General features: G+C 52.7%; 1 protein-coding gene across 2 annotated transcripts in view; it reads right to left on the bottom strand.

Annotated features, from left to right (window-relative positions):
* The window catches only part of DLG2 (discs large MAGUK scaffold protein 2), a 793,095-nt gene that overhangs the window by 691,754 nt on the left and 80,070 nt on the right, over positions 1 to 21,271 (bottom strand). For both annotated transcript variants that reach the window (XM_038761625.1, XM_038761626.1), the window contains exon 3: positions 13,384 to 13,529. In XM_038761625.1, the coding sequence (XP_038617553.1) occupies positions 13,384 to 13,529 (146 nt within the window). The remainder of the gene's footprint in view (positions 1 to 13,383; positions 13,530 to 21,271) is intronic.

Raw genomic sequence — 21,271 nt, 5'->3', positions numbered from 1 at the left:
TAAGCGCTGGGGAGGTTACAAGGTGATCAGGGTGTCCCACGGGGGGCTCACAATCTTAATCCCCATTTTAGAGATGAGGGAACTGAGACCCAGAAAAGTGAAGTGACTTGCCCAAAGTCACAGAGTTGACAAGTGGTGGAGCCGGGATTTGAACCCATGACCTCTGACTCCAAAGCCTGGGCTCTTTCCACTGAGCCACGCTGCTTCCCCACTAAACTAAACTAACACTAAACTAAAGCGTTCACCAACAGATTCCCCCACCTCCTTGTCCTGTCACCCCGTAATAAGCAAACCACGGTATTTATTGAGCGTTTACTGTGTGCAGAGCCCTGTGCTAGGCACTGGGGAAAGTACAGCGTGGCTCAGTGGAAAAAGCCCGGGCTTTGGAGTCAGAGGTCATGGGTTCAAATCCCGGCTCCACCACTTGTCAACTGTGTGACTTTGGGCAAGTCACTTCACTTCTCTGGGCCTCAGTTCCCTCATCTGGAAAATGGGGGTGAAGACTGTGAGCCCCAAGTGGGACAACCTGATCACCTTGTAAATTCCCCAGCGCTTAGAACAGTGCTCTGCACATAGTAAGCGCTTAATAAATGCCATCATTATTATACAACATAGAGTGGGTAGATATGATCCCTGCCCCGAGAGGAGCTGAAAATCTACAGGGGAAAGACAGGCGCCGATATGAATTGTCTGCTGTGTGCAGAACAATGAACCATGCGCTTGGGAGGTTACTCTAGAGGTTGGGAGGTTACTCTTCTAGACTGTGAGCCCGCTGTTGGGTAGGGACCGTCTCTAGATGTTGCCAACTTCTACTTCCCAAGCGCTTAGTCCAGTGCTCTGCACACAGTAAGCGCTCAATAAATACGATTGATTGATTGATCATCATTTTCTTCAGAGAAGCAGCATGGCTCAGTGGAAAGAGCCCGGGCTTTGGAGTCAGAGGTCATGGGCTCGAATTCCAGCTCCACCACATGTCTGCTGAGTGACCTTGGGCGAGTCACTTCACTTCTCTCTTCCTCTCCCCCTCCTCCCCATCCCCCCCGCCTTACCTCCTTCCCTTCCCCACAGCACCTGTATATATGTATATATATTTGTACGTATTTATTACTCCATTTATTTTACTTGTACATATCTATTCTATTTATTTTATTTGGTTAATATGTTTGGTTTTGTTCTCTGTCTCCCCCTTCTAGACTGTGAGCCCGCTGTTAGGTAGGGACTGTCTCTATATGTTGCCAACTTGGACTTCCCAAGCGCTTAGTACAGTGCTCTGCACACAGTAAGCGCTCAATAAATACGATTAATTGATTGACTGATTGATTCTCTGAGCCTCAGTTCCCTCATCTGTAAAATGGGGATTAGGACTGTGAGCCCCCTGTGGGACAACCTGATCACCTTGTAAGCTCCCCAGAGCTTAGAACACTGCTTTGCACATAGTAAGTGCTTAATAATTGCCATTATTATTATTATTATGGTGTAAAAAGACAGGGAGAGGGAACCACGCAACTATCCTCATTTTTGACTGCTTCATCCAAGTCTTCCCTGGTTCCCCAGAGTACTGAGAAAAAAGAGGACAGCTGGAAGAGAACGTGGAAAGAAAAATTCCATCTTACTCCGCCTGGCTCCTACCTCCCGTCATCATCAATTGTATTTATTGAGCACTTACTGTGTGCAGAGCACTGTACTAAGCACTTGGGAAGTCCAAGTTGGCAACATCTAGAGACAGTCCCTACCCAACAGTGGGCTCACAGTCTAAAAGGGGGAGACTAAGGATTCTGCCAAGAAGCGTCCCCTTATAGCGTCCTCTCCCAAGCGCTCAGTACAGTGCTCTGCGTACAATAAGCGCTCAGTAAATACCACGGATTGATTCGTCCCCTTCGCCAGGTTTGCAGGGAGCATAACCACCGCTTGCCGGAAGAGAAAATCCTCCAGCCCTCGGTCTCTTCGGGGAGATTTACAGCCAACTCTTTATTTGTACATATTTATTCTGTTTATTTTATTTTGTTAACATGTTTTGTTTTCTTCTCTGTCTCCCCCTTCTAGACTGTGAGCCCGCTGTTGGGCAGGGATTTAGTACAGAGCACTTAGTCCAGTGCTCTGCACACAGTAAGCGCTCAATACGATTGAATGAATGAATGAATGAACTCTTAAAGCTGTCGTTTACCCAGATGGGCAGTTTGAGATCGTAATCGCTAGTGCCAAATCCTGATCTCCTCCCCACAGTGCCTGTATATATGTATATATGTTTGTATGTATCTATTAGTCTATTTATTTTATTTATACATATTTATTCTATTTATTTTATTTTGTTAACATGTCTTGTTTTCGTCTCTGTCTCCCCCTTCTAGACTGTGAGCCCACTGTTGGGCAGGGACTTAGTACAGAGCACTTAGTCCAGTGCTCTGCACACAATAAGCGCTCAATAAATACGATTGAATGAATGAATGAATGAACTCTTAAAGCTGTCGTTTACCCAGATGGGCAGTTGGTTTGAGATCGTAATCGCTAGCGCCAAATCCTGATCTCCTCCCCACAGCACCTGTATATATGTATATATGTTTGTATGTATTTATTACTCTATTTGATTTGTACATATTTATTCTATTTATTTTATTTTGTTAATATGTTTTGTTTTGTTCTCCGCCTCTCCCTTCTAGACTGTGAGCCCGCTGTTGGGTAGGGACCGTCTCTAGATGTTGCCAACTTGGACTTCCCAAGCGCTTAGTCCAGTGCTCTGCACACAGTAAGCGCTCAATAAATATGACTGAATGAAGGACTGAATGATCAGGAAGTCTTCAGGTGTAGCTCCTGTTCGGCCCGAGATTAGCCTGACTGACTCTGTGAAGGGGAAGGGGGAAGAGAAAGGCGGATAGAGTGCTAAGCATTCTTATCTAGCCTTACTTCTTTATCTTACTTCATCTTTATCTTACTTGTTCCTTACTTTATGCGCTCTTTCTTCTTATCTGCTCTGAGAAACTCTTTATCGGCTAAATTGTTCATTGGAAGCCACCCAGCTTCCAAGATAGTGCTTTTCCATCCCTCAGGACCAACGTTATCTTCCCTGCTGTCATTTAGCATCCTCCTAGAGACTCACTGGACCTCTCTGAATACATGTGCATATACACCACCTCTGGGACACACACATATAGATATCTATAGATATCCAGATGTAGATATCTATAGATATCTGTGTGTGTCTAGACTGTAAGCTCGTTTTGGGCAGGGAATATGTCTGTTATATTTTACTCTCCCAAGAGCTTAGTAAGGTAGAAGGGAAAGACAGCCACCCACATTTGGGTTGAAAACGGGGCCGACAGAGCCATCGACCCAGCTTGGCCCCCTTCCTCCTTGGTGACCCTCACAGTGTCTCTAGACTGTAAGCTCGTTTTGGGCAGGGAATATGTCTGTTATATTTTACTCTCCCAAGAGCTTAGTAAGGTAGAAGGGAAAGACAGCCGCCCACATTTGGGTTGAAAACGGGGCCGACAGAGCCATCGACCCAGCTTGGCCCCCTTCCTCCTTGGTGACCCTGACAGTGTCTCTAGACTGTAAACTCGTTTTGGACAGGGAGTATGTCTGTTATATTTTACTCTCCCAAGAGCTTTAGTAAGGTAGAAGGGAAAGACAGCTGCCCACATTTGGGTTGAAAACGGGGCCGACAGAGCCATCGACCCAGCTTGGCCCCCTTCCTCCTTGGTGACCTTGACAGTGTCTCTAGACTGTAGGCTCGTTTTGGGCAGGGAATATGTCTGTTATATTTTACTCTCCCAAGAGCTTAGTAAGGTAGAAGGGAAAGACAGCCGCCCACATTTGGGTTAAAAACGGGGCCGACAGAGCCATCGACCCAGCTTGGCCCCCTTCCTCCTTGGTGACCCTGACAGTGTCTCTAAACTGTAAGCTCGTTTTGGGCAGGGAATATGTCTGTTATATTTTACTCTCCCAAGAGCTTAATAAGGTAGAAGGAAAAGACAGCCGCCCACATTTGGGTTAAAGATGGGGCCAACAGAGCCATCGACCCAGCTTGGCCCCCTTCCTCCTTGGTGACCCTGACAGTGTCTCTTGACTGTAAGCTCGTTTTGGGCACGGAATATGTCTGTTATAGTTTACTCTCCCAAGAGCTTAATAAGGTAGAAGGAAAAGACAGCCACCCCTATTTGGGTTAAAAATGGGGCCGACAGAGCCATCAACCCAGCTTGGCCCCTTTCCTCCTTGGTGACCCTGACAGTGTCTCTAGACTGTAAACTCATTTTGAGCAGGGAATATATCTGTTATATTTTACTCTCCCAAGAGCTTTAGTAAGGTAGAAGGGAAAGAGAGCCGCCCCTATTTGGGTTGAAAACCGGGCCGACAGAGCCATCGACCCAGCTTGGCCCCCTTCCTCCTTGGTGACCCCGACGGTGACGGGGATTAAGGCGAGGTAGCCCCCAATTCTGGGACATAATCCCGGCTCCACCACATATCTGATGTGGGGCCTTGGGCAAGTCTCTGAGCCTCGGTTCCCTCGTCTGGAAAAATGGGGATCAAGAGTGTGAGCCCTGTGTGGGACAGGGACTGTGTCCAACGTGATTGACTTATCTACTCCAGTATTTAGAACAGTGCTGGGCACACAGTAAGCGCTTAACAAGTACCGTAATTCTTCTTCACCGAGTCCCACAGCTCGCCCCAGGCTCCATGCCGGCCTGGGAGCGGAGGGGAAAATCACAACGGCTCCGGAGTCGGCGGCGGAGGCTTGGAGATCCCCCCAGAGCAATGCCCCAGGATAGCCCAAAACTGGCCCGGGTCCAGATAATGGCAGCTATGCTCCCATCACATTCCCCGCACGCCCGGCGTCACGTGGTGCGTGCCGGCATGTCTCCGGTATTCCCGAGAGTCGGCAGAGGCCCCTCCCTTCCTGCAGATCCCGCACAGAAAGAGGAACGCTTCGCTACCGACCAAAAGTTGCTCGCATCCTCCGGAAAAGATGGAAACGCTCATTTCCCTAAACCGAGACGGGTAGGTGACAGAGAAGGAGGGCACAGCGGGAAGCTATTTATAAAGGCCGGGATTGCAGGCGTGGGAGACCGCGTGTTGGATTTCCAAATTTAAAGAATTTCTGGGAAGGGGATTTTGTGGCAAGAGCTAAGCCCGGCCCTGGAGAGCTCCGTGTTCGTCGGCGATGCGGATCGGAGGGGTCCGACGGGAGAGAGGCAGCTCATCTGGCCGCCAGCGGCACAGTACTGGGGCAAACCATCAATCGGTGGTATCGACTGAGCGCTCACAGTGTGCAGAGCACCCTACTAAGTGGTTGGGAGAGGACAATCCAACAGGATCGGTAGATAATAATAATAATAATGACGGCATTTATTAAGCGCTTACTATGTGCAAAGCACTGTTCTAAGCGCTGGGGAGGTTACAAGGTGATCAGGTTGTCCCACTGGGGGCTCAAAGTCTTCATCCCCATTTGACAGATGAGGTCACTGAGGCCCAGAGAAGTGAAGTGACTTGCCCCAAGTCCCCCAGCTGACAGTTGGCGGAGCCGGGATTCGAACCCATGACCTCTGACTCCAAAGCCCGGGCTCCTTCCCCTGAGCCACGCTGCTTCTCTAGATCCGTTCCCTGCCCACAGCCAGCTGACACGAGTCCAAGCCCTCAGCCGTAAGTCCGGGGTGGAGCTCGCTGTGGGCAGGGAACGGGTCTACCGACCCTGTTGGGACTGGCCTCTCCCGACCGCTTAATACGGTGCTGTGCACACAGTGATCGCTCAGTAAATATGGAGGAGGAGGAGGAGAGGAGGGATAAATGCCCTTTTGGTCCAACTTGGGGGGGGTAGGGGCAGAAGCCAAGGGCATTTTCCCACCCTGGGTGGCTGGCTTTGGACATTTGGCTGCTCTCTGGGTGGCAGAATCGCAGGCCCGTTGGACACCGTATGCGTTACCACGAGCCCGCCCAAGCCCTCACGGTTTCTTTGGTGGATCGGGGGAGAGAAAGGGGGTGTATGTGGAGGAAACCTTGGTCCCTCCCCTCCCTCACCCTCATCAGTCCAGTTACCGCACTCCCTTCCCTAATCCCTTTTAAGCAGCGTGGCTCGGTGGAAAGAACACGGGTTTTGGAGTCGGAGGTCATGGGTTCAAATCCCGGCTCGGCCAACTGTCGCCTGTGTGACTTTGGGCAAGTCACTTCACTTCTCTGGGCCTCAGTTACCTCATCTGGAAAATGGGGATTAAGACTGTGAGCCCCATGTGGCACAACCTGATCACCCTGTAACCTCCCTAGCGCTTAGAACAGTGCTTTGCATGTAGTAAGCGCTTAATAAATGCCATTATTATTATTATTATTATTATAGGCATGTCTGCTGCCACCCTCACACCACTGCTTTCTATCAATCAATCAATCAATCGTATTTATTGAGCGCTTACTGTGTGCAGAGCACTGTACTAAGCGCTTGGGAAGTCCAAGTTGGCAACATATAGAGACGGTCCCTACCCAACAGTGGGCTCACAGTCTAGAAGGGGGAGACAGAGAACAAAACAAAACATATTAACAGAATAAAATAAATAGAATAGATATGTACAAGGAAGATAAATAAATAGAGTAATAAATATGTACAAACATATATACAGATATACAGGTGCTGTGGGGAAGGGAAGGAGGTAAGGCGGGGGGGATGGAGAGGGGGAGGAGGGGGGGAGTCCGCTGTTGGGTAGGGACCGTCTCTATGTGTTGCCAACTTGTACTTCCCAAGCGCTTAGTACAGTGCTCTGCACACAGTAAGCGCTCAATAAATACGATTGAATGAACGAATGAATGCTTCTCCCAGAATGGTCTTCCCCTAGAGAACCACCGTGGCCAAGTGGCTGTAGCACAGGCCTGGGAATTGGAAGGCCCCGGGTTCTAATCCTGACTCCGCCACTTGTCTGCTGGGTGCCCCTGGGCATGTCACTTCACTTCTCTGGGGCCTCAGTTACCTCATCTGTAGAATGGGGATTAAAACTGTGAGCCCTCTGTGGGACAAGAACTGTGTCCATTCTGATTAACGTAGCTATCCCAGAGCTTAGTACAGTCCCTGGTACATACGAAGAGCTTAACAAATTCCATTTAAAAAATTAATTAAAAAAACAACACCTTCCTGCTAATCCCCCCAATGGTACTTTCCCCATCTCTTACGTACCACCGTCCTCCTAGAATCCCAGACCAATTTTAATTCTTTCAGTCCAATTTATTGCAGAACACTCTACTAAGTGCTTGGAAAAGTACAGCACAACAACAAACAGTGACATTCTAATGCGGCCCATATGACCCAAGGCACTGTCTATACCGTCTCTATATGTTGCCAACTTGTACTTCCCAAGCGCTTAGTACAGTGCTCTGCACACAGTAAGCGCTCAATAAATACGACTGAATGAATGACTACAACACCACAGCACATCCATTCATTCTCCAACCCTCCGGAACTGCCCGGCTTCAGCGTTTTCCCTGAAATATTTACGATGTTCTTTGTGCTCGTTGGGAAACCGAGAAGGCATTCAGCCCATTTTCTCCTAAAGACGGGAGTGATATTCTCACACGAGAGGCCGGTAAATCAGGAAACAGTCTAGGGATTATTCAAAGCAGGCTTAAACGAAAAGCTCAATTCAAAGCAACAGATTCAATCCTCTACTCAAAAAAAAAAAAAAAAAAAGGAATCAATTAATGGTATTTACTGAGCTCTTACCATGAGGCAGAGCGCCGTACTAAGGCCTTGAAAAAGGATAACACAATAGAGTTGTGTTCTAGACTGTGAGCCCACTATTGCGTAGGGACTGTCTCTATATGTTGCCAACTTGTACTTCCCAAGCGCTTAGTACAGTGCTCTGCACACAGTAAGCGCTCAATAAATACGATTGATGATGATGATGAATAGAGTTGGTGGGCATGCTCCCTGCCTACAAGGAGCTTAAAAAAGAAGCAGCACAGCCTAACGGATAAAACGTGAGACTGGGAGTCAGAAAGACCCGGGTTCCAATCCCAGCTCCGCCACATATCTGCTGTGTGACCTTTGGGCAACTCACTTCACATCTGTGTCTCAGTTACTTCATCCGTAAAATGGGGATTAATCCAACCATCAATCAATCAATCGTATTTATTGAGCGCTTACTGTGTGCAGAGCACTGTACTAAGCGCTTGGGAAGTCCAATTTGGCAACATCTAGAGACGGTCCTGACCCAACAGCGGGCTCACAGTCTAGAAGGGGGAGACAGACAACAAAACATATTAACAAAATAAAATAAATAGAATAGATATGTACACGTAAAATAAATCAATAAAGAGAGTAATAAATCCATACAAACATATATACATATACACAGGTGCTGTGGGGAAGGGAAGGAGGTAAGGCGTTGGGGGATGGAGGGGGGACGAGGATTAAGGGATTAAGACTGTGAGCCCCATGTGGGACAGGGATTGTGTCCAACTTCATTCATTCATTCATTCAATCGTATTTATTGAGCGCTTACTGTGTGCAGGGCACTGTACTAAGCGCTTGGGAAGTACAAGTCGGCAACATATAGAGACGGTCCCTACCCAACAGTGGGCTCACAGTCTAGAAGGGGGCTGCCAATGAGCACCAGCCTTTTACGGTGCTAACGCAATGACAAAATCCTTCAGCATCTCACTTGAAAGCCTCGCCGGTCTCTCTCCTCTTCAAACGCCTGGTTTAAATAGGGACACATCCCTAATACGGTGTTTTCTGCGAGAAGGACAGACAGCTTGATTTAGCTTGTGTCTACCCCAGCTTCAAGAACAGTGCCTGGCTCCTAGTAAGCGCTTCACAAATGCCATTTCAAAAAAAAAAAAAATACACTGAAATGCTTTCCACCCCTCAAAGCATCTGAGTCACTGGAGCCGGTCGGTTGATTCTCAAAGACTGCTAAAAACGGGTTGACTGAAAGGTCACCTTAAAGATCAGCTTTTAAAAGCATCTGTTAAGCGCGGCCAAGTTCGTTTTCTTTCTTGGGTGTCGGGGAAGGCTCCGAACACCCCTGAAACCTTCAGTGTCGCGCAGCAGGGCAAATGAAGATTCAGCAGAGAGAGAGAGGCTTCCCTGGCGTGGGTGGGTATCATCGAGCTCTCTCTGTCTCGCTCACAAAGCCGGTATTGCGCTTAGCTCTCTTTTCATCATCAATCGTATTTATTGAGCGCTTACTGTGTGCAGAGCACTGTACTGAGCGCTTGGGAAGGACAAGTTGGCAACATATAGAGACAGTCCCTACCCAACAGTGGGCTCACGTTTCGCAGAATGAATTCAACCAGCTGTCTCTCGGAGGGAAGATTCTCGACTCCTTTGGCTCCCCGGTTCCCGGAGCGGCCTTCCTCACCGTCGACGGTATTTACTGAGCACTTACTATGCGCAGGGCACTGTACTAAGCACCAGGGAGAGTACGATACACGAGGCGGCAGACGCGTTCCCTGCCTTCAACGAGTTGTGCGCCCGCTGTTGGGTAGGGACCGTCTCTAGATGTTGCCAACTTGGACTTCCCAGGCGCTTAGTACAGTGCCCTGCACACAGTAAGCGCTCAATAAATACAACTGAATGAATGAATGAGGGGGAGACAGACATTAATCTAAATAATTTACAGTAGATCATTTTCCCCCAGATTGCATAACCCGATGCCACATGTCCCATTTTATTTTTTGGTCTAAGACGGGCGAGGGGTAGGCAAGAAAAGATACCTTCCTGCCCCGTCCTCATCTGAGAATATTAACATCGGTTTTTACTGCTTTTCTGCAGTCCACTCACAGCCAGGTCTTTTCTGCCGGGGTCCAGGGTCACCCGTATGAGCTGCCAATCGCACTGCACTGAAAACCGCAGAAGTGGAATAAACGGTCTCTTTCCTCGTAACGTGATCCTAGCAATAATAATTGTGGCATTTGTTAGGCGCTCATGTGCCAAGTACCGTATCAAACGCTGGGGCAGACTCAATCAATCGCTGGTATTTATTGAGTGCTTACCACGTGCAGAGCACTTGGGAGAAAACATTTCAACGCACCCTTTTTGTTTGGTGGACACGGTCCCTGCTCACAACGAGCTTATGGTCTAGAGGGGGCTTAATTAAACAAGATAATCGAGTCCTCCATAGGCAGGAGAACGGGTGTTGTTGTGGACAGGGAATGTGCCCACCAACTTTGTGATACTGTCTTCTCCCAAGCGCCGAGTGAGGGGCTCTGCCCACCCTAAGCAGTCAACAAATACCACTGATTATTTATATTATTTATATTATGTTGCCAATTTGTACTTCCCAAGCGCTTAGTACAGTGCTCTGCACATAGTAAGCGCTCAATAAATATGATTGATTGATTAACTTGTACTTCCCAAGCGCTCAGTACTGTGCTCTGCACAAAGTAAGCGCTCAATACAATTGAATGAATGAATGAAATTAATACCTGTCTCCTTCTCTAGACTGTAAGCTCACTGTGGGCAGGGAACGTGTCTACCAGCTCTGTTCCATTATACTCTCCCAAGTGGTTTGTACAGTGCTCTGAACACGGTAAGCGCTTAATAATAATAATAATAATGATGGCATTTGTTAAGTGCTTCCTATGTGTGTTCTAAGCTCAATCAATACAACCGATTGAGAATAATAATAATAATAATGGCATTTGTTAAGCGCTTCCTATGTGTGTTCTAAGCTCAATCAATACAACCGATTGAGAATAATAATAATAATAATGGCATTTGTTAAGCGCTTCCTATGTGTGTTCTAAGCTAAATCAATACAACCGATTGATAATAATAATAATAACGATGGCATTTGTTAAGCGCTTCCTATGTGTGTTCTAAGCTCACTCAATGCAACCGATTGATAATAATACTAATAATAATGTCATTTAAGTGCTTTCTATGTGTGTTCTAAGCTCAATCAATACAACTGATTGATAATAATAATAATGATGATGGCATTTGTCAAGCACTTACTATGTGTGTTCTAAGCTCAATCTACACAACTGATTGATGATAATAATAAACATGCCATCATTATTATAAGAGCTACTATGCATGTTCTAAGCTCAATCAATACAACTGATTGATAATAATAATGATGATGGCATTTGTTAAGTGCTTCCTATGTGTGTTCTAAGCTCAATCAATACAACCGATTGATAATAATAATAATAATAATGATGGCATTTGTTAAGCGCTTACTATGTGTGTTCTAAGCTCAATCTATACAACCAATTGATAATAATAAACATGCCATCATTATTATAAGTGCTACCATGTGTGTTCTAAGCTCAATCAATACAACCGATTGATAATAATAATGATGATGGCATTTGTTAAGTGCTTACTATGTGCGAAGCACTGTTCTAAGTGCTGTGGGGAGGTTACAAGGTGATCAGGTTGTCCCACGTGGGGCTCACAGTCTTAATCCCCATTTTCCAGATGAGAGAACTGAGGCCCAGGGAAGTGAAGCCCAAAGTCACACAGCCGGCAAGTGGCGGAGTCGGGATTAGAACCCATGGCCTCTGGCTCCCAAGCCCGGGCTCTTTCCACTGAGCCACGCTGCTTCTCTTGATTGATGATCCCCTCCCACAAGGAGCTTTCCCTCTAACGGACAGGGACGGATGATCAATCAATCATTCAATCGTATTTATTGAGAGCTTACTGTGTGCAGAGCACTGTACTAAGCGCTTGGGAAGTACAAGCTGGCAACATGTAGAGACAGTCCCTACCCAACAGTGGGCTCACAGTCTAGAATCCCCACGATTCACTAAGCATGGGTGTCATTTGTCCCAATGGTTCCTAGCTCCAGGCACTTCTGGCTCCCGCTCCATCTTTCCAGCAAAGCCTACACTCATCTGACTCCCAGAGTCAAACGTCTTTCATTAATAATAATAAAAATAATAGCATTTATTAAGTGCTTACTATGTGCAAAGCACTGTTCTAAGCGCTGGGGCGGTTAACAAGGTGATCAGGTTGTCCTACGGGGGGGCTCACAGTCTTCATCCCCATTTTCCAGATGAAAGAACTGAGGCCCAGAGAAGTGAAGTGACTTGCCCAAAGTCACCCAGCTGATAAGTGGTGGAGCCGGGATTTGAACCCATGACCTCTGACTCCAAAGCCCGGGCTCTTTCCACTGAGCCACGCTGCTTCTCCAATTAATGATACTATTCACTGAACATTTACCACAGGTCAAGCACTGCTCTAAGCACTGAGGTGGACTTGAGGGAATCGGATCGATCCTGAAGCACAGAGAGGTTAAGTGATTTCCCCCAGGTCACCCAGCAGGTTGGCGGCAGTCAGGGCACTAGGTCCCAGATCTCCCGACTCCCGGATGATTGATGATTTTTCCACTCTAACGTTTGGATCTTTTCCCGAGAGCTTCCACATCATCTCATTTCATCCTCACAACAGCCTTGAGAGCTAAGTAGCAGATACTCCCCGCCCCTGTCCGGCAATGTACAGATGAGGAATCTGAGGCACATGGAGGTAGTGACTTAATAATAATAATGATGATGGCATTTATTAAGTGCAAAGCACTGTTCTAAGCGCCGGGGCAGTTACAAGGTGATCAGGTTGTCCCAGGGAGGGCTTACAGTCTTAATCCCCATTTTACAGATGAGGGAACTGAAGCACAGAGGAGGTAAGTGACTTGCCCGAAGTCACACAGCTGACAAGTGGTGGAGCCGGGATTTGAACCCATGACCTCTGACTCCAAAGCCCGGGCTCTTTCCATTGAGCCACGCTGCTTGCCCAAAGTCACGCCGGCTGGCCACTGGCAGGATGCGTGCTTTCTCCCCAGTAGCCTCCAATAATAGACCATAAGCAATCAATCATATCTATTGAGCGTTTCCTGTGTGCAGAGCACTGTATTAAGTGCTTGGGAGAGCACGGTACTCATTCATTCATATTTATTGAGCGCTTACTGTGTGCAGAGCACTGTACTAAGCACTTGGGAGAGGACAATATAAAACAATAAAGACACATTCCCCGCCCACAACAAGCTTACAGTCTAGAGGGGCTTCTGGGGGGATGGAGAACATAGAGAAGCAGCGTGGCTCAATGGAAAGAGCCCGGGCTTGGGAGTCCGAGGTCGTGGGTTCTAATCCCGGCTCTGCCACATATCAGCTGTGTGACTTTGGGCAAGCCACTTAACTTCTCTGGGCCTCAGTTCCCTCATCTGTAAAATGGGGATTAAGACCGTCAGCCCCCCGTGGGACAACCTGATGACCTTGTAACTTCCCCAGCGCTTAGAACAGTGCTTTGTACATAGTAAGCACTTAATAAATGCCGTCATTATTATTATTATCCCTCAATCCTGTCCCCTCTCGCCCCTCGAGACACCTGCAAACTTGGGACAACCCGCCGTTGGCCTCGTCGCCCCCCATCCCAACTCCCGCGGCTGCTCGGCCGCTTCAGCTGGCTACCTCTGGGACTCTGTGGCCGCCGTCCCGGGCTGGGCCGAGAGACTTCGTCTTCTCCCACCTCTCCGCGACTTGGTTCGCTTCTTCTATCTTCTGCTCACAGCTTTTTTGGTTGTCGAGCAACGTCACCTCGTAAAACTCTTGAATGTCTGTTGGGGACAAGGCGGAGAAGAGAGTGAGCCGGAACGCGTACGAAGCCCGGGCTCGACGTCGAACCGCGCGTGACCGAAACGCTGCTGGTGAAGAGGACGTATACGACGACCGGGCCTCAGAGAAAAAGACGCTGCAGCCGTGGCCGCCGCATTTATTTTACTTGTACATATCTATTCTATTTATTTTATTATGTTAATATGTTTTGTTTTGTTCTCTGTCTCCCCCTTCTAGATTGTGAGCCCACTGTTGGGTAGGGACTGTCTCTATATGTTGCCGACTTGTACTTCCCAAGCGCTTAGTCCAGTGCTCTGCACACAGTAAGCGCTCAATAAATATGACTGAATGAATGAATGAATAGAAGGGGGAGACAGACAACAAAACAAGCAGACAGGCATCAACAGCATCAAAATAAACAGAGGTATAGATATATGCACATCATTAATAAAATAGAATAAATATGTACAAATATACACATGTGCTGTGGGGCGGAGAAGGGGGTAGGGCAGAGGGAGAGAGTCGGGGCGATGGGGAGGGGAGGAGGAGGAGAGGATAAGGGGGGCTCAGTCCGGGAAGGCCTCCTGGAGGAGGTGAGCTCTCAGTAGGGCTTTGAAGGGAGGAAGAGAGCTAGCTTGGCGGATGTGACTTCAAGCGCTTAGTACAGTGCTCTGCACATAGTAAGCGCTCAATAAATACGATTGATGATGTGAGGAGGGAGGGCGTTCCAGGCCCGGGGAATGACGTGGGCCGGGGGTCGACGGCGGGACAGGCAAGAACGAGGCACCATGAGGAGATTAGCGGCAGAGGAGCGGAGGGTGCGGGCTGGGCTGGAGAAGGAGAGAGGGAAGGGTCTCTGTCTTCCAATTCTATTCTACCAAGCTATGCTTTCTTCAGTGCTCTGAACGTACTGAGCGATGGATAAAATTCAGACCCACCTGCCCTGGACACAGCTATTTCTCAAGACAGCCCTGCTTTTACGGGAGCTCTGGAAAGCGGGGTTTGACCATTCATCCAAGTCCCACGTAAAGGTCACGAGGCAGAAAGGGGATTCGCGAGTGGCAAGGATGGTCAACAGCCCTGCAAAACCAAACTATCTTCCAAGGAACATGAGCGAGCGGTTCACGCTCTACTCCGATAACGAGACCGGCCCAGATATAAACTGATCTGCAGAAATTCCCTAAGAGGAATATTTCACGGCCGCACACAGCTCTCTAAAATGTATTGTGTTTAATTGGGTGATTAAACCACTGACATTTAAGGTTACTAACGGTCCTTGATTGGGACATGTGTTCTCATCAAATTAAAACAAGCAGCAGAGGCACAATCCTCGGTACAGAGCGAGGTCGGAATTGGGAGCAATCAAGGGGACGAAAGAACACTGAAAAAGTCTTCTGGGCTGACGACGCTCCTTTTCTCGCCCCAGGGTGGGAATGAGTGGGAATCGAACTGAGGATTGGACCAGTCTGACAGCAATTTGCTGGCTAAAGTGAGAAGAGGACAGGCTCCAACATAATAAGAAGGAGAAGGGAGAAGGGAGAGGAAGAAGAAGAGGAAGAAGAAGAGGAAAGAAGAAGAGGAGGAGGAGGAGAGGAGGAGGAGAGCAGGAGGAGGAGAGGAGGAGGAGAAGGAGGAGGAGGAGGAGAGGAGGAGGAGAGGAGAAGGAGGAGAGGAGGAGGAGAGGAGGAGGAGGAGAGGAGGAGGGGAGGAGGAGAGGAGGAGGAGGAGAGGAGGAGAGGAGGAGGAGAGGAGGAGGAGAGGAGGAGGAGGAGGAGAGGAGGAGAGGAGGAGGAGGGGAGGAGGCGGAGGAGAGGAGGAGGAGGGGAGGAGGAGAGGAGGAGAGGAGGAGGAGGAGAGGAGGAGGAGGGGAGGAGGAGGGGAGGAGGCGGAGGAGAGGAGGAGGAGAGGAGGAGAGGAGGAGGAGGAGAGGAGGAGAAGAGGAGGAGAGGAGGAGGAGGAGGAGGAGAGGAGGAGGAGGAGAGGAGGAGGAGAGGAGGAGGAGAAAGAGGATTAGGAGAGGAGGAGGAAGAGAGGAGGAGAAGAGGAGGAGGGGAGGAGGAGGGGGAGGGGAGGAGAGGAGGAGGAGGAGGAGAGGAGGAGGAGAGGAGGAGGAGGAGGAGAGGAGGAGGAGGAGAGGAAGGAGGAGAAGAGGAGGAGGAGAGGAGGAGGAGGAGAGGAGGAGGAGGAGAGGAGGAGAGGAGGAGGAGAGGAGGAGAGGAGGAGGAGGAGAGGAGGAGGAGAAGAGGAGAGGAGGAGGAGAGGAGGAGGAGGAGAGGAGGAGGAGAGGAGGAGGAGAGGAGGAGGGGGGGAGGAGGAGGAGGAGAGGAGGAGGGGAGGAGGAGGAGAGGAGGAGGAGGAGAGGAGAGGAGGAGGAGAGGACGAGGAGGAGAGGAGGAGGGGAGGAGGAGAGGAGGAGGAGGAGAGGAGGAGGAGGAGGAGGAGAGGAGGAGGAGGAGGAGGACGAGAGGAGGAGGAGGAGAGGAGGAGGAGGGGAGGAGGAGGGGAGGAGGAGGAGAGGAGGAGGAGGAGAGGAGAAGCAGTAGAGCAGGAGAAGAGGCGGAGGAGAAAGAGAGGAGGAGGAGGAGGAAGCGAGGAGGAGGAGGAGAGGAGGAGGAGGAGGAGGAGAGGAGGAGGAGGAGGAGGAGAGGAGGAGGAGGAGAGGAGGAGGAGAGGAGGAGAGGAGGAGGAGGGGAGGAGGCGGAGGAGAGGAGGAGGAGGGGAGGAGGAGAGGAGGAGGAGGAGAGGAGGAGAGGAGGAGGAGGGGAGGAGGAGGGGAGGAGGCGGAGGAGAGGAGGAGGAGAGGAGGAGAGGAGGAGGAGGAGAGGAGGAGAAGAGGAGGAGAGGAGGAGGAGGAGGAGGAGAGGAGGAGGAGGAGAGGAGGAGGAGGAGAGGAGGAGGAGAAAGAGGATTAGGAGAGGAGGAGGAGGAGAGGAGGAGAAGAGGAGGAGGGGAGGGGGAGGGGGAGGGGGAGGAGAGGAGGAGGAGGAGGAAGAGGAGGAGGAGGAGAGGAGGAGGAGGAGAGGAGGAGGAGGAGAGGAGGAGGAGAAGAGGAGGAGGAGAGGAGGAGGAGGAGAGGAGGAGGAGGAAGGAGAGGAGGAGAGAGGAGGAGAGGAGGAGAGGAGGAGGAGGAGAGGAGGAGGAGGGGAGGAGGAGGAGGAGGAGGAGGGGAGGAGGAGGGGAGGAGGAGGAGGAGAGGAGGAGGAGGGGAGGAGGAGGGGAAGGAGGAGGAGAGGAGGAGGAGGAGAGGAGGAGGAGGAGAGGAGAAGGAGGAGAGGAGGAGGAGAGGAGGAGGAGGAGAGGAGGAGGGGAGGAGGAGAGGAGGAGGAGGAGAGGAGGAGGAGGAAGGGAGGAGGGGAGGAGGAGAGGAGGAGAAGAGGAGGAGGAGAGGAGGAGGAGGGGAGGAGGAGAGGAGGAGGAGGAGAGGAAGAGGAGGAGAGGCAGAGGTGAGGAGGAGGAGAGGAAGAGGAGAGGAGGAGGAGGAGAGGAGGAGGAGGAGGAGGAGGAGGAGGAGAGGAGGAGGAGGAGAGGAGGAGGAGAGGAGGAGGAGAGGAGGAGGAGAGGAGGAGGAGGAGGAGAGGAGGAGGAGGAGAGGAGGAGGGGAGGAGGAGGAGGAGAGGAGGAGAGGAGGAGGAGGAGAGGAGGAGGGGAGGAGGAGGAGAGGAGGAGGAGAGGAGGAGGAGGAGGGGAGGAGGAGGAGGAGAGGAGGAGGAGGGGAGGAGGAGGGGAGGAGGAGGAGGGGAGGAGGAGGGGAGGAGGAGGGGAGGAGGAGGAGAGGAGGAGGAGGAGAGGAGGAGGAGGAGAGGAAGAGGAGACGAGGAGGAGGAGGAGGAGGAGAGGAGGAGAGGAGGAGGAGGAGAGGAGGAGGGGAGGAGGAGAGGAGGAGGAGGAGAGGAGGAGGAGGAAGGGAGGAGGGAGAGGAGGAGAGGAGGAGAGGAGGAGGAGGAGAGGAGGAGGAGAGGAGGAGGAGGGGAGGAGGAGAGGAGGAGGAGGAGAGGAAGAGGAGGAGAGGCAGAGGTGAGGAGGAGGAGAGGAAGAGGAGGGGAGGAGGAGGGGAGGAGGAGGAGAGGAGTAGGAGGAGAGGAGGAGGAGGAGAGGAGGAGAGGAGGAGGAGAGGAGGAGGAGAGGAGGAGGAGGAGGAGAAGAGGAGGAGGAGGAGAAGAGGAGGAGGAGGAGAAAGAAGAGGAGAAGAAGGAGGAGGAGAAGGAGGAAGGGGAGAGGAGGAGAGGGAGGAGGAGGGGAGGAGGCGGAGGAGAGGGAGGAGGAGGGGAGGAGGAGAGGAGGAGGAGGAGAGGAGGAGGAGAGGAGGAGGGGAGGAGGAGGGGAGGAGGCGGAGGAGAGGAGGAGGAGAGGAGGAGAGGAGGAGGAGGAGAGGAGGAGAAGAGGAGGAGAGGAGGAGGAGGAGAGGAGGAGGAGAAAGAGGATTAGGAGAGGAGGAGGAGGAGAGGAGGAGAAGAGGAGGAGGGGAGGAGGAGGGGGAGGGGAGGAGAGGAGGAGGAGGAGGAGAGGAGGAGGAGGAGAGGAGGAGGAGGAGAGGAGGAGGAGGAGAGGAGGAGGAGAAGAGGAGGAGGAGAGGAGGAGGAGGAGAGGAGGAGGAGGAGGAGAGGAGGAGAGGAGGAGGGGAGGAGGAGAGGAGGAGGAGGGGAGGAGGAGGGGAGGAGGAGGGGAGGAGGAGGGGAGGAGGAGGAGGAGAGGAGGAGGAGGGGAGGAGGAGGGGAGGAGGAGGAGAGGAGGAGGAGGAGAGGAGGAGGAGGAGAGGAAGAGGAGACGAGGAGGAGGAGAGGAGGAGGAGGAGAGGAGAGGAGGAGGAGAGGATGAGGAGGAGAGGAGGAGGGGAGGAGGAGGAGGAGAGGAGGGGAGGAGGAGGAGGAGAGGAAGGAGGGGAGGAGGAGAAGAGGAGGAAAGGGAGGAGGAGGAGAGGAAGAGGAGGAGAGGAAGAGGTGAGGAGGAGGAGAGGAAGAGGAGAGGAGGAGGAGGAGAGGAGGAGGAGGAGAGGAGGAGGAGGAGAGGAGGAGGAGGAGAGGAGGAGGAGAGGAGGAGGAGAGGAGGAGGAGAGGAGGAGGAGGAGGAGAGGAGGAGGAGGAGAGGAGGAGGGGAGGAGGAGGAGGAGAGGAGGAGAGGAGGAGGAGGAGAGGAGGAGGGGAGGAGGAGAGGAGGAGGAGAGGAGGAGGAGGAGGGGAGGAGGAGGAGGAGAGGAGGAGGAGGGGAGGAGGAGGGGAGGAGGAGGAGGGGAGGAGGAGGGGAGGTGGAGGGGAGGAGGAGGAGAGGAGGAGGAGGAGAGGAAGAGGAGACGAGGAGGAGGAGGAGGAGGAGAGGAGGAGAGGAGGAGGAGGAGGAGAGGAGGAGAGGAGGAGGAGAGGAGGAGAGGAGGAGGAGGGGAGGAGGAGGGGAGGAGGAGGGGAGGAGGAGGGGAGGAGGAGGAGGAGAGGAGGAGGAGGGGAGGAGGAGAGGAGGAGGAGGAGAGGAAGAGGAGGAGAGGCAGAGGTGAGGAGGAGGAGAGGAAGAGGAGGGGAGGAGGAGGGGAGGAGGAGGAGAGGAGTAGGAGGAGAGGAGGAGGAGGAGAGGAGGAGAGGAGGAGGAGAGGAGGAGGAGAGGAGGAGGAGGAAAAGGAAGAGAGGAGGAAGAGGAGGAGGAGGAAGAGAAGATGAGGAGGAGGAGAGGGAGGAGGAGGAGGAGGAAGAAGAGGAGGAGAGGAGGAGGAGAGGAGGAGGAGGGGAGGAGGTGGAGGAGAGGAGGAGGAGGGGAGGAGGAGAGGAGGAGGAGGAGAGGAGGAGAGGAGGAGGAGGGGAGGAGGAGGGGAGGAGGCGGAGGAGAGGAGGAGGAGAGGAGGAGAGGAGGAGGAGGAGAGGAGGAGAAGAGGAGGAGAGGAGGAGGAGGAGGAGGAGAGGAGGAGGAGGAGAGGAGGAGGAGGGGAGGAGGAGGAGAAAGAGGATTAGGAGAGGAGGAGGAGGAGAGGAGGAGAAGAGGAGGAGGGGAGGAGGAGGGGGAGGGGAGGAGAGGAGGAGGAGGAGGAGAGGAGGAGGAGGAGAGGAGGAGGAGGAGAGGAGGAGGAGGAGAGAGGGAAGGAGGAGAAGAGGAGGAGGAGGAGGAGGAGGAAGAAAGTGTGGAGGAGGGAGGGAGGAGGAGGAGGAGAGGCAGAGGTGAGGAGGAGGAGAGGAGGAGGAGATGAGGAGGGGAGGAGGAGGGGAGGAGGAGGAGGAGAGGAGGAGGAGGAGAGGAGGAGGAGGGGAGGAGGAGGGGAGGAGGAGGAGAGGAGGAGGAGGAGAGGAGGAGGAGGAGAGGAAGAGGAGAAGAGGAGGAGGAGGAGGAGGAGAGGAGGAGGAGGAGAGGAGGAGGGGAGGAGGAGAGGAGGAGGAGGAGAGGAGGAGGAGGAAGGGAGGAGGGGAGGAGGAGAGGAGGAGAAGAGGAGGAGGAGAGGAGGAGGAGGGGAGGAGGAGAGGAGGAGGAGGAGAGGAAGAGGAGGAGAGGCAGAGGTGAGGAGGAGGAGAGGAAGAGGAGAGGAGGAGGAGGAGAGGAGGAGGAGGAGAGGAGGAGGAGGAGAGGAGGAGGAGGAGAGGAGGAGGAGAGGAGGAGGAGAGGAGGAGGAGAGGAGGAGGAGGAGGAGAGGAGGAGGAGGAGAGGAGGAGGGGAGGAGGAGGAGGAGAGGAGGAGAGGAGGAGGAGGAGAGGAGGAGGGGAGGAGGAGGAGAGGAGGAGGAGAGGAGGAGGAGGAGGGGAGGAGGAGGAGGAGAGGAGGAGGAGGGGAGGAGGAGGGGAGGAGGAGGAGGGGAGGAGGAGGGGAGGTGGAGGGGAGGAGGAGGAGAGGAGGAGGAGGAGAGGAGGAGGAGGAGAGGAAGAGGAGACGAGGAGGAGGAGGAGGAGGAGAGGAGGAGAGGAGGAGGAGGAGAGGAGGAGGGGAGGAGGAGAGGAGGAGGAGGAGAGGAGGAGGAGGAAGGGAGGAGGGGAGGAGGAGAGGAGGAGAGGAGGAGGAGGAGAGGAGGAGGAGAGGAGGAGGAGGGGAGGAGGAGAGGAGGAGGAGGAGAGGAAGAGGAGGAGAGGCAGAGGTGAGGAGGAGGAGAGGAAGAGGAGGGGAGGAGGAGGGGAGGAGGAGGAGAGGAGTAGGAGGAGAGGAGGAGGAGGAGAGGAGGAGAGGAGGAGGAGAGGAGGAGGAGAGGAGGAGGAGGAGGAGGAGAGGAGGAGGAGGAGGAGAGGAGGAGGAGGAGGAGAGGAGGAGGAGGAGGAGAGGAGGAGGAGGAGAGGAGGAGGAGGGGAGGAGGAGGAGGAGAGGAGGAGAGGAGGAGGAGGAGAGGAGGAGGGGAGGAGGAGAGGAGGAGGAGGAGAGGAGGAGGAGGAGGGGAGGAGGCGGAGGAGGGGAGGAGGAGGAGAGGAGGAGGAGAGGAGGAGGAGGGGAGGCAGAGGTGAGGAGGAGGAGGAGAGGAAGAGGAGGGGAGGAGGAGGAGGAGAGGAGGAGGAGAGGCAGAGGTGAGGAGGAGGAGAGGAGGAGGAGGAGAGGAGGAGGAGGGGAGGAGGAGGAGAGGAGGAGAGGAAGAGGAGGAGAGGCAGAGGTGAGGAGGAGGAGAGGAGGAGGAGGAGGAGGAGGAGAGGAGAGGAGGAGGAGGAGGAGAGGAGGAGGAGGAGGAGAGGAGGAGAGGAGGAGGAGAAGATGCAGAAGGAGGAGGAGGAGGAGGAGGAGGAGGAGAAAAAGAAGAAGAGCATTTGTTAAGCGCTTACTATGTGCAAAGCACTGTTCTAAGCGCTGGGGAGGATAC

This window comes from Tachyglossus aculeatus, chromosome 20 (assembly GCF_015852505.1).
Source record: "Tachyglossus aculeatus isolate mTacAcu1 chromosome 20, mTacAcu1.pri, whole genome shotgun sequence".
Lineage (NCBI taxonomy): Eukaryota > Metazoa > Chordata > Mammalia > Monotremata > Tachyglossidae > Tachyglossus > Tachyglossus aculeatus.
This window is presented reverse-complemented; position numbering and strand designations above follow the sequence as displayed.